This window comes from Notamacropus eugenii, chromosome 1 (genome assembly GCF_028372415.1).
Source record: "Notamacropus eugenii isolate mMacEug1 chromosome 1, mMacEug1.pri_v2, whole genome shotgun sequence".
NCBI classification, from domain to species: Eukaryota; Metazoa; Chordata; class Mammalia; order Diprotodontia; family Macropodidae; genus Notamacropus; species Notamacropus eugenii.
Genome location: NC_092872.1, coordinates 313,016,180 through 313,030,065, shown reverse-complemented (window position 1 = coordinate 313,030,065; position 13,886 = coordinate 313,016,180). Strand labels below are relative to the sequence as shown.

Genomic DNA, 13,886 nt, shown 5'->3' with positions numbered 1-13,886 from the left:
CAAGTAGACTTGATTAGAACTTAGTAGAGGCATTTGTTCAAATGGCACAACAAAAATGGTAGATACAAAAACATCCCCCACAAACTAGGATGCACTTTCCACAAACACAATTCTTAGGGGTCCTCATACTTTTTCCATTTCTGACTCCAACTCTTCAACTGATGAATTAGGAAACAGACAAACTGGTAAAATTCTTCTAGCTATTCAAAGTCCCTGGAGATGAGGTTAGCTTGTTTTGTTAGCCAATCACACTGTTTGTTTCTTAAATCAAAGGAGTTCACACCTTATAAAAGGATCATAAGACACTGACTCCCATTTTTCTACACATTAAAACCTCATCATTTATGACTACCCTTCTACTTAATGCTTTCTGATGACATTTTGGGCTTTTTGCAGCTATATTAACTGAGACTGGGGTGTGGGAAGGTACAGCCCTTTCCCTTTCTCATTTCATATCATAAGTATTTGATCATTTCAACTGCTTTACTTTTCTTGTTTATATGAGATTCATTCACAACACTACTATGTACAATGTAAAGTGTTTGGTGGTCTGAGAGACACAAAGATGAATAAGATATAGTCCTTGACCTAAAGAAACTTACAAATCTTGGTCCACAGCTTGAGTCCATCATCCTTTGGTCAAGAGATGAGCAGCATGCTTCATTACCTAGAACCATAATTGCTCATTGCATTGATCAGAGTTCCTGGGTCTTTCAAAGCTTTCTTTCTTTATACTGATACTATTATTGAATAAATTGTTCTGAAGGTTTCACACACTACTCTGATTAAGTTCATATAAGTCTTCCCATATTTCTCTGAAATCATCCATTTCTTCATCTTTAATGGCACAATAATATTACATTATATTCTTTTGTCATAATTTATTTTGCCATTGCCCAGTAGATATATCCCCACATAGTTACCAGTTTTTTGCACTACAAAAAAGTTGCTATAAATATTTTTTGCAAACATAGGTCCTTTAACAAGACAAGTAATAAGTGATAGAGATATATGTGGTAGGAGGAATGGTCTAAGGCCTTGTCCCATATAGGTTAGGCTAGTTTTTCTTTAAAAGACTGATATTGTCCTACAGATTTAATTGATTCAGGGGACTGTGGCTTAGGCCACTGATTTGGCTTCCTCATTGCCTGAGTTTAAAAAAACAAAAAAGGAGATTCAACTTCTCTCCAATGCTTGACCAGCAGGTTCCTAGGAGTAAAGCTCAAAACTGCACTGACTTTTAGGACACTCACTGCGTATGTATGCATGCATACATGTGTATGTATATGTAGATGTATATATTATATATATGTATGTAAAAGCAAATAATGTATATGCATGTATATTCATGCATGTATGTGTGTATGTGTGGGTATATATAGGAGAAATAAGGACATGTATACATGTGTATATGCAGATGTGTTTCTATGTATACATGTGTGTGTGTATACATACACAGGAGAAACAAGGACACAAGTACATAAAATTCCTTGTTAGAATGTAAGGTCCTTGATCTCTGAGAGTAGAGTTTCTTTCACTCTTTATATTTGTATTCTTGGTGCCTAGCAGAATGCTTGACTCATAATAGATACTTCATAAATACTTATTAATTGTCCTATTAGTTGAATGACTGATTTATTGAACAGCAAGCAAACACCTGGATAATGTAATATACTATAAATTTGTAGCGGATGAAATAAATCTGAGTTCTTGCCACTCTTTATGACATTGAGCAGTCCTGAAGCAGAAATGCAAAAACATGAAGTCAGTATAGTCCAAACATGAAAATTAGTAGGTCAGGAATACTGGAAAGCCACAAGGACAAGGGATTTTATAATCCTGGCCAGTGAAATACTACAGTGACGGACCCAGGGTCAAGCTGAGTATGGAGGTAATTGGAGAAGATAAACATGACAATAAAGATAGGTCAAAGGACTGGAAGTTAAAATGAGGGTGAAGAATAATGTTAACTGTAAATGAAAACATAGATTTAGTATCAGTGCAAGAATTAGAGAAATGAGAAGATGAGAAGTTGCAGCCGAAGAATGAAATTTCAATGTTTGTTATCTTGAAAATGGAAATATGGAGAGATAGTGAGGACTAATGTATAACCATCCTGTTAGGTGACTTGAAGTAAAATGGAGTTGAATATGTTAAGGAGCCATATGGTCAGGAAGTTAGAGGAATGTAAACACTAAATAAAAATAATGAAGTTTTCAATACTGTTAGCAGGAGATAATAGAGACAAAAAAACTGAGCTGTGTACTAAAGTCTACTTGAAATCAGTAAATGACTACAAACAGGAAAACAATAAGGTGGTATAAATGATTCCTTTCAGTCAGTGACTATAAAGACACTATGTAGACTCTACTTTCCCAATCCTTTTGTCCATTCTGCAGGGGAATTCATTTTCCTAGCTAAGGAAGCCCTTAGGTAGTTCTCTTCCTACCTAAGAGAACCCCTAAACCATGTGGGTACTCAATAACTATAAGACTATCCGTATAATCAGGAAAACTTGAGTTCAAATTTTAACTCAGATGCATACTAGCTATGTGATCATGAACAAGCCATTTAACCTCTTAGTGCCCAGACAATTCTTTAAGATTGTAAAATATAGAGAAAGTTGGCAATATACATCAATGAAGGTAGTTTCCGATTCCTCAGATAAAATCACAGGTCTCAACTCCACCCTCCCCCAATTATTATTAAATGATGTTCTTACTGTGTTTTATTTTATGTTTGTTATTATTTCCAAAGAAAAACAATGAGATAAGTGAGCAGCTTGTGTATTTACAAGATCCAGAAAGTGATACTGTCCTTGATAATGAGCCATCTAATAATATCATAATCTCTGAAGTAGCTTTGGAAGAATGTGAGAATAAATCAGAAGTGAAAATTCAAACCAACTTGAAACAAAGTGAAGCTGTTATACAAAAGAAGATCAGTGATCCTTACTTTGATGAAAAGAAGATTGTTGTTACAAAGTCATCCACTGAGGCAGAAAAGTTAAGGTGCGTAAGACTCCCAGATTCTAAGTAATGGGTAAAAAATCTATACACACACACACACACACATACACACACATACCACACACACGTATTTTTAAAGTTCCAGCATTAGTTCAAACATTGATCTTTGGAAGCTTCTTAGAGTTAATGAGTAATGATAGTCAACTCTCAATTAACCACATTGGTTTATAATAATACTTTACAATTCTATAGCATTTTATGATTTACAAAGTGGTTTTACATATACTACCTCATTTGAGTCTCGTAACAACCTGAAAGATTGGCAGAGCAGGTATTATCATAGAATTTCATAGAAGAATAGAGTGAGGCTTGGATAAATTAAGTGACTCATCCAAAATCACACAACTAGGAAAAGTTAGAGCTAAAATTAGAAATGGAACCAAGTAATCTGATTTCCTATATACTTCTTTCTCTGCCATACTATGTTGCTTAACTAGAGTAGATTTTTATTCTCAGACTGACTTCCATGCCATCCAGTTTATATTTTAAATGGTCTTTCCTGCTGTCAATTAACATGTTCCCTGGAGGAAATTTAAAATAATTTTAGTAACCTGAATGCAAATCAACAATGTAATGCAATGGTGATGAAAGTCAACCTGATACTCTGACACATTAATAGAGTCTAACACACAGGGACTGTGGGGTAATTCTATTATGCTCTGCCTTGAACACATTTTTATTAGAGTGCTATATCCTGTTTCCATCACCTTTTAATTTGGAATCTGACTCTTACTAAAAAGGATCCAGTTATGGATAACAACAATTACTTAAGGATTAGAATGGATCCAGTGAGGGTGAGCTTTAAAAGCTGAGTTATTTAGGTTAAATAAGAGAAGGTTAAGTAGTGACAATTATTGCCTTTATTTATATCAGTGTTTTGATGAAGAAGAAGCTAACAGTGGTTCTTAAAAGAAACAGAAGAGATTTTAGTTAAGCATATAAAGTTCTTGACTACACAGTGTTGGTAACATAGCAGATACTCAATAAATAATGCTGATTGATTGATCAGGGTAATAGAACACTCGAATGGGTTACAGGAGGTTGTGAAACCCCTGTCTCTAAAATTCTTTTAAAAAGAAACTAGATAACCATCTATCTGACTCAGACTGTTTAGGCATTCCTCTGCCTAAAGAAAACTCTCAAGATCATCCTTCCCTGTGCATAATTCAACAATTAGAAATTATATTACTTTACACTACTTGAAGAATTAGATAATATCAAACCCAAATATAAATGTTTTTGCAATTTAAAATACTATCTACTTCTTGGATTAGCCGTGCCTCATTTTTCTTGTTTTTATTTACATAAAGTGTTGATTACATCAGCATGACAAGGCAATACTGTAGAGAGTCTCAGTAATCTGAGGAGTGAAAATCTAAGATGCCACTCAATATTTTAAAACCTTGGTTAACCAATATACGATACAAATCTGGCTTTCCTCTTTAGCTCCTTCTGCAGCTAAGTAGAGTTAACATCAGCTGTATGAATGTGAGCGATTCTAGAGGAGGTCTAGCTTTGCATAGAAACCCTGAAATTAGAGTGCTAATCAAAAGTAAATTTCCTATTCCATAGATTCTTACTGTTATGATTGGCTCCAAGAAAGGCTATATGATAAAACCTAGAGATAGCCCAGTTTCCAAAGAACTTTTCTGTAGAACTGAATTCCCTTGAATATGAATTACAAATGGAATTGAAGCCACTTCCCATAGAAACTTCCCTGCTCCTGATAGGGATAAGAAGGTATATAAGTATCAAAAATAGGAAAATTTCCCCATTAATTTTGATCTAGTTCTCTTCAGAGGAAGATTCAGCAATATCTTTAGCAATGGGTAATGCTAAATAATGCCCATGGTTGCAACTGGCAGAGGTAGTTTGGCATAGTGGATAGAAGCGAAGTAGTAGAAAACTCAGTTCAAATTATTAACCATTTGACTCTAGACAGTCTGCCTTAGTTTCCTCATCTATAAAAGGAAGTACTCTAAGCAACTACAATGTTATTTTCACAAGGTTATTGTGATACTCAAATGGATAATGTAAGTGAAGTATCACATAAACTCTAAAGCAATATGTCAATAATCAACTATTATTACTAGTCAAAGGTACAAAAGGAAGAGATGGCATGATGTAGTGAAAGAGAGCAGCAAGGTCGGGATGAGCATGGCTCAAATTCTACCTCTGACATACTGGATGTGTGACCCTGGGCTAATCATGTAACTTCTCAGTGCCCCCAGACAACTATCTAAGACTATAAATTGCAAAATGGATGCTGATCTGCATTGGTGGAAGGAGTTTTCTCACTGGGAGTTCCATAAGTCATTTATTGACCAACACAAAAACAAAATTCTGGTATAGGAGAGAAGAAAGGAGAAGAGAAGGAAAAGAAAGCAAGGAGAGAAAAAGGATAGCTAATATTTGTACAGCTCTAAAAAAGGCTGCAAAGCACTTTACATATGAATCATATATTATCTCATTTGATTCTTTACAACAACCTGTTGAAGTAAGTACTATCGTTGTCCTCATTTTAGAGGTAAAGTAGGTACTATTACTGTCTCCATTTTAGAGGTGAAGGAACTGAAGATGAGGGATTAATTGATTAGTCTAGTTACTAATGCTAGTGAAAGTCTAAGGCAGATCAAATTCAGATGTTTCTGACTTCAGGTATAATCTCAAGCTTCCTCTTAGAAAGAAAGTCAAATATAAAGTGGGAAAGACTAGCATATTATCAAAGGTGCCACTCAGTGGAAAAATTCCTTTCAGTAACTATGCAAGAGAATGCCATTAATATTTCCACTGCAAAATAAAAAGTTGGATATGTTGTTCATAAAAACAAACCCCAAAACCTGAAATAGTTTTAGAAAGAAATTTATTAGGTTGAGAGATGGAAAGAAGAGGTAACTCCCTCTCCCCAGGTTCTGGAAAGTTTATATAGGATTTTGACAAAACTTTCTACACAGACAAGTTACAAACAAATCACAGGAAGGGAGCCCAAAACACAAGCCTGGGGGAACCCAAAACAAGACTTGGGTGGGGAGATCCAAAACAAGAATACTCTGAATGGCTCCAGAGCCTGGGGGAATCCAAAATACCTTGCAGTCACCTCTAGCATTCCTAGAGAGTTACCAAGGTCAGACGACATACTGTGTGTAAGCAACCTCTAATCACATAAAGTTGGATTCAAACCGTTTTAATAAATGATAAATAATCCACAAATATTCCTAAAAACAGAAAGAAAAACATTAATCAATTCATCCTAACATCCTCCCCTAAATCACAACTTATTTGACCTCCAGTCACTCTGGTAATTATTCCTGTTACTCACTTTGATTTATATACCTCAAACCTAATAGTTTCCTTATATCTAATTCTTCAGAGATAGTCTCAATAATTCAAGATCATCAAATTATTTGCATCTCCTTCTTGACTGTCATTCATGTAGATAGTATATGGCCTAAAGTGCTATATCTGACTTCTAAGTAGCTTGTTAATATTTTAAAATTATAAAGATTCTTTGAGTTTTTCATATGAAAAATGCTCTGAAAGAACCAAATATTATTACATTATTATCATTATTAGAAATAAGACAATTAAGGATGGCAAGAATCATAAAATTAGAATTTTACAGTTGGAAGGGACCTTAGAGATAACTTAACTCAATAAGACACTTAGTACTTCTCCTCCAGTCTTTAAGTTTGCCATAGCAAACCTATCAGCAATGTTATAGAGAGGATTCCTACATGGAGTGAGAGATCAGACTGGGTGATGTCTAAGGTCCCTTCCAATCTAGAGATTCATGACTCTAAAGATCTGGTGATTTTTACCAGACAGGGGAAAAAAGCAAATAAAAGCAAATTTTGACTATAATTAATCTTACAGTGCTCAGTAAAGCCAAGAATGTATTTTCTTCTGCCTTTATGTATCAGAAACACAATTATAAACTCCATTATAATTTCATAGTGTTACTTATGGTCAGTAAAGTTCTCACTGAGACTATTCCCTTCATTAATAGCTTTATATAGCATTTTGAAAAGAATTATTAAACATTGCAAGTGTTTTCATTTAAAGTAAACACACATGTTCAGCTAGGTGGTGCAGTGGATACAGCACTGGCCCTGGAGTCAGAAGGACCTGAGTTCAAATTCAGCCTCAGACACTTACTAGCTGCGTGACTCTGGGCAAGTCACTTAATCTTGATTGCCTCAAAACAGAAAGGCCTGTGGGACAACCCCATAAAAATATCCAGTTGGCCATTGTAGATGCACAACTGGCACTCAACCAAACTCCTAAAAAAAGGTATTTATAAATATATGGAAGTGATTGTAGAAAGCTGAAAACAAATAAAATAATTTAAAAATTTAAAAAAAAACCACATTGATGAGTCTTACTACAGTATCTTCAGGGTTTTGAGGAGATTTTTGATGGAAGTACATAGACATGATAAGTCTCAATTTCTTAAAATTATTTGTCATTATTTTGGACATCACCAGATACATTTATTTGGTTATGACTATTTGGATTCACTGGTTTGCAAGTTACTGAGATTCATATTATAACTGTGTCATAAAACTTCCAGACCACTTAGTTCTGATAAATTAGTGAATCTTCACCATCTGGCAGGATTCTGTTGCTCTCCTTTGAGTCACATGTTAGCTGCTCATCTTTGTTTCTCAAATTTCAAAGCAGCCCCCTGCAATTTGAATAACTTGACCAAGCTGCCTCTGAGAAAGGTGGGAGGCAGGAAATGTCAATGGAAAAAGCGTCCATGTCTTTCTGAACCTCTCCAAAGAACCTTAGCAGGGTGCTAACAGAGTATAGGAAGCCTACCAGATAAGGGTTAGGTGAGAAAGGCGTTAAATGAGATGGATTCATCCTATGACAACCAGGAACAAAAACAGAGACTTGGTTGAACAGAGCAAGTGGAAAGTATTCCTACATTCACCTGAGAAAACCTTATCTGAAACTTCTTGCTTCTTTATAACTATGTCCCAAAACTCCACCCTACTGATTAAAGAGTTTTCTCAGGTGGCTATGGAAACACTTCCTACTCAACATGTTCAATCAAGTCTCTTTCTCCCTTACTTAGGATATATTTTCTATTTTCCCCAATGCCAAAGTGTTGTGCCTCATACTGAGCAGTTTCCCAATTCTTTGTGGATCTTGCCTTGCTATAGTTAATGGTCTTTTTGGAGTTTGGAAAGGCAATCACTCATGTTCTTTCCATTTGTCTTTCTCTTTTTCATCATCTTCTAGTTGGTCTGGATTGTACAAACTGCTCCTGGGATTCTTCCAGGTTCCTCTCAGCCCTGACATCTAGAACTCAAAAGGGGAAGGAACAATTCATGTGTCTAATTTATATATAAATATAATTATATTACTATATACAATTTATAATTTCCAAGTATAAGAAAATATAGAGAGTTACATACACACATATGTACATTTACAGATATGCAAGTATTTCCCACTCATTCTATTTATATTCACATTTCAGAAGTAAGATCACAAGTCAGGTAAATATGTTTCAGTTATTATCACAAACCATTTAGAGAATTCCAGGTTACATACTATTTAATAATTCTTTTGTAAATGTTTGTGGTTGAATTGGCAAAGTTTTGATTTGAGCTATTTGTTTTACAGGGATTCCAGAAATGATTTAGTCACTTCAGGTATGAAATAAATTTTTTTACATGTTTCATTGTGATCCAGGTATCCAGGATCACCCACTGGAATAGAATAGAAATAACCAACATATTCAACTACTGGCTTCCTTTGCATGCCATCCTCTTTAATCATTACCTCTTTTTTCTCCCTGAATTGGCAGGTCTCCCTTATTCATTAGGCAGATTAATTAGGTACAAACTTCAGAGTACCAAGACCAGTTTTGTAGGCAGAACCCATAGCAACTGATCCAACAGATGAATCTCCCTTCCTGGTTAGGATGGAAGAGAAGGTGGTGCTCATAGTTCAAGTTCTCAGTAAATTTTCCATGGTCAGTTTGCTTTGCCCCTGTTTTGGTCTCTGCATCACTGCTAAACGGTACCATTTGGTGTCAGCAGCTATTAATTTGTTATAGTTGAACACTGACCTTATTTATAGTCAACTTTTGCTACTCAGTGTTTGTGGTGGTGGTTTGTGTTGGTACATTTATCTTTATCAGCCCCAGGGCTGAACCCCTAGTCAATTTCTTTTTTTTAATTTTAGCTGTGGGTGGATCTCTTAGTTCACAGTCATGCAAGTAAATGAGAATATGGAAGGGACTTATCTAAGATTGCTTTTCTGCAAAACTCTATAACTTTTATCACTTCCTTACATTTTTCTTAATAAAAGGAAGAATGTAATTTGGGGGTCAGAGAAAACCAAAAAAAGCTTTTCATAGAACAAGAAAATAAGTGAATTTCCTAAAGCTTAAATTTTAAGACATTTTAAATACATTCAATGAAGCCCTACTATATAAGAATTCACAAGAACAAAGAATTTGGTATCATTTGGATCTGTCTACTATCCATTTCAAGGAGGGATTGGTTACAAGAATCACCAGAAAGATTTTATTATGACACATTTATATTATTATATACATAATGTATACATGCATATTATATACACATATAAACATATATACACATACATATATGCACATGTGTGTATTTGTGTGTGTATATGTAAAACACATTTACTACAATATGGCCTTCAGCATCTAACCTGAGGAATACCATCAGAAGAAAGGGACCATTGGAATTCATACAACAATTTGAAATCTTCTTAGTGTCTACAAGGAATTTTCATCTTGTTCAAACCTGATCTCATCAAGAAACCAAATTAATCATGAGGAGATTCTTGGTGTGCATTTGGGAGACCAAACATTATTATATAGGCTAGCTGTACAAAGTACAGCTTTGTACAAAGTAAAGCTTTCTTTGACAGAAAGCTTTGAATTCCTTGGAAATGGGGTGCTATTTGAATACTAAATACATGGTATTATTACTATTAATATTGGTGCTAGATTTGCAACTATTAGGTGGAAAAATCGGTGCACTGGGGGCACCAAGAGTCTCATTCCTATCACTCAAAGACAACAATGAAGCAATGTAATAATGTAAAATATAATAATATAGCATAATAATTTGACTTTTGGTTTTCCATAAAGTAATAATTGCTTCTCTTGTTTGTTTTCTTTTACTCATTTTCTAACTCTTCTTCCTGTATTCCTTTTCTATATGTTTATTTTTCTTCAGGCTTGTATAGTTTTTCAGTTTTCCCTCTGGTTAGCCTTACTTTTCCCTTCTCTACTTTCCTCTAAATCATTTCATGTTCTCCTACCTTTTCTATTCACACTGAATTGCTCTTGCACCCCAACAAAAGATAACAGTGAGTAAAATGAATTTTAACCTCTCATTCTATCAAATTCAGATTTATTTTAGCCTAAAATATGAATGCTCTGATGCTCACAAAGAAGAATCTAAAGTATTGTCTGCTTCCCACTATTAGCAAAACCCACAACTATCACTGCTGATCCATATCTGATATATACTAGTTAGGTCCACCAGGAAAGTCTTTAGCTGGCTCATCTCACATCTTTTAGTTACCTGAGTTACAACTTCACTCTCATGAAAGCACTGAAAAGCTACTTATATAATACAAGTGGCACTTCATATACTCTATTCTTATAAGCAAGAAATGAGGCATAGTCCAGTATTATTATCTCTCTAACTCTCTCTTTCTTACCCTTTTGATTTCCTAGCTTTCTGTTCTTTGTTCTTGCTTATTTATTCACAGTGAATGTGAAGGGTGGAATTATCAGTTGTAATTGATATTTCTCAACAAGATGGATTGAAATGGGAGCAGTCAACCAGAGACACTTAGAAGAGGACGGAAAATACTTTACAAATTCTAACAATGTACCCCACTCTTTCTTCCCTCAACCTTTTTAAATATTAAAAAATAAAAAAGTCATGGAATTCTGAGAACCAACATCTATTTTCTGAAAATGAAATGAGCTTTAAAGGATACATGAAGGGGGCATTTTTAAAAATTAAAAATATTTTAAAGTTTTTTTCTTTTTACCCCTTTCCTTTTTCTCCATCTCTCCCTCTCTTCGCACTTTGCCTTCCTTCACTTTCTCATGTTTTCTCTGACTTTTCTTTCAGCTTTAATCCCATTATCGTTTACCCAACTCTGAAACTTCCTTCAATTCTACCTCTCTCAGGGGAATGAAACTAGAAAAAAAGTAAAACAGAAGAAAGTGATGAATATGGACTCAGAGGACCTAAGTCTAAACAATGACTCTCCTTATTACCTGTGTGACCTTGGATAAATCACTTATGCTCTGAACTTGCTTCCATACTTATAAAAAATGAAGATTAGGTTGGTGAGCTCTAAACTCTCTTCCAACTCTAAATTATATGCTACTAGGAAAAGAATGCCTCACTGTAGCCATCATCTGATCTGATCAGAGAGTCTTTCAAATATTTGAAGACAATTATGTTTCTTCTAAATCTTCTCTCCTTCAGGCTAAGCACTCCTAGATTTCATTTCCCCCACTCATTATGGGAGCGGCAAGAGGGGAGTTCCCCCACAACAGCCACAGAAGACAGTGGCAATGAGAAAGGATTCCTGTTACAGCCATTTGTTTGTAAAGGGTCATTTCTACATCAGGGGTTTGCAACTCAGAGACTACGTATACTAATATTTTCATTATAGAAAATATTTGTACTAAAGGAACTGTGGAAAAAAATTTCATCGGGGGAAAATGTAACTAAGTATTACTATCAAGCAACAAGATCTTTCCAAATAGAGTAAAGAGACTTTTGGGGGAAATACAACAAACATGAACAAATTTTGCATAAAGCTGAACAATACAAATTGGGTTTGAAAAAGCACAAAATAATTCTGAATGTGTTTTTCAGCTTACCTGAGATCTTAATTTTAATTTTTCAAAAATAGTTATGGCTAATGCAAATTCTCAAATATCAACAAGTGGAACCACTTCACTTTTCCTTATATTCAATATTCCAGCAACTAGGATGCAGCTGTTGCATTTTCTGTTTAGTTTTCTCTACTTAAGCTTTTTCAATCTAATGCAACAAGCATTTATTAAGCAAGGAACTCAGATCATTAACCAATTCATCTTTAGGTTTTTCATTTATATATCATAATATAGTGAACACGTCTATCAATCCCTTAGAAAACAGTACTTTAGCTGCCATCTAGAAATGGGGAAATATTTTGTTATAATCCATATCACTGAATTTAAAAATTTTTTTAGATAAAATTATTCCACATGTGAGGGGACAGATGGATAGTACATATAGAGACTGAATGCCAGCTAATGTTAAGATCACTGTCAAAATTAGATGGAAGTTTGGCCAATATCAATTAACTGAGGGAAATTCAAGTAAAGAACAGGAAGATAACTACTTTGCTATTGCAGGTGAGCACAAATATTGCCTTATAAGTTAAAGTCCTACTTTATGCTCCCAGAGAGCTTAATATAGTCTCCCAGGGTATTTTTTTATCTTTAAAGTCTAGGGCAATTAGTCTCCCAGATTCATTTTCCTTTCCCCTTTTCACCCACTCCAGGATAGCAAACACTGGATTAGTACACAATAAAGGTGTGCTCCTCCTTATCTGCAGATAAAATCAGTCATAAAAGCAAGCAAGTTTTTAAAAACTTTGTTTTTAAAAACCAACAACAAAAAAAAACAAAATAGGAAACTCCAAAAGGGGAAAGGATGCTGGTTCATCAGTTGGGAGGCAGGAAGATAAGGCAGGTGGAGAAGAAAGGAGATACACAACCACCTAACTTCAGAGATGAGGGGAAAGTATTGGAAAACGATTAAACTCACTAGGTCCCAGGTATGAGAGGGACAGGTACATTAAAGCAAATTGCAAGTTCTGTCCAAGCACATGGCTCCTTAAAAGTGTAACACTAAGCCAAACAGTAGCTCCGCTGCTCAAGATTACATGTGATTTTATCATCCATTAGGGTAGCAGTTTCCTTGTGATCAGTTCCACCATCAAAGGGCCCCATTCCTCTCTATGGACCTCTAAAATCTTTTGGCTTCCCTCTGCTCCCTATAGTTCCCACCTCTCATCATCCTTCAGTCTCTCCATTCAACTGGAAAAGACTACTCCTCCCAGCAGCCTCTGTTGCTGACATTGGCTATTCGGTAAAGACCTATACATTTTTAAAAGAATTAGTAGCTGATTCCACGTAATCAATCATATGATTTGCCCCAACAACTGGGTATAGGGAGTTCCCAAAATATCAGTATCCAAATTACAAATGCTTGTTTTCAGTACTTAAGAGCAGAGGAATCCCAACTCCCATTCTACCATTAAGCTACCACTGTCTGATCCTCCTCCTCCACTCTCATCCTTGTCCCCAAACCAGAGAATCCACCAAGTCTACTTGTTGCTACCATCATAGGATGGGAATCCAAAGTGATCCTTACTATAGCACTGGAGGGGGTGAAGAGGGTTGATCAGGAAAGTAAATACCATTTGAGTTGAGCTTTGAAGAAAACTATTTAGAGGGAGAGGTGTGAGGAAGGAATATATTCCAGGCAGGAGGGCATGTGAAGAACAGTAGGCAAGAGGGGTGCCCCAGTGAGACTTCAGGAAAAGCTGAAGGTCAGCCCAGTCTAAAAGACACTGGAATGTAATGGGGAAAGCCTCCAAATTCAAAACAGACATTTCCTACCCTAAAAAGAGTGGTAACTTTGAATACCTAGAATGTTTAAGAAGAGACAAGCAATTTTTAATACCTTTAATACCTTTGTCCCAGGCCACCATATATTCTCACTAACAAAGGCGCATGTAGTAAAATAATTAAATTGAAACTAATTAACTTAAGATAACCAC

At 35.3% G+C, this 13,886-nt stretch overlaps 1 protein-coding gene across 6 annotated transcripts in view; it reads left to right on the top strand.

Moving 5' to 3' along the window:
• GARIN2 (golgi associated RAB2 interactor family member 2) overlaps positions 1–10,990 on the top strand; it is a 49,991-nt gene extending 39,001 nt beyond the window's left edge. For 4 of the 6 annotated variants that reach the window (XM_072629569.1, XM_072629567.1, XM_072629566.1 and 1 more), the window contains 3 exons: positions 2,758–3,011; positions 8,664–8,692; positions 10,259–10,990. In XM_072629569.1, the coding sequence (XP_072485670.1) occupies positions 2,758–3,011; positions 8,664–8,692; positions 10,259–10,323 (348 nt within the window). In that variant the 3' untranslated portion in view covers positions 10,324–10,990. The remainder of the gene's footprint in view (positions 1–2,757; positions 3,012–8,663; positions 8,693–10,258) is intronic. The other 2 variants (XM_072629571.1, XM_072629570.1) reach the window with 2 other exon arrangements.
• Positions 10,991–13,886: the final 2,896 nt, after the last annotated feature.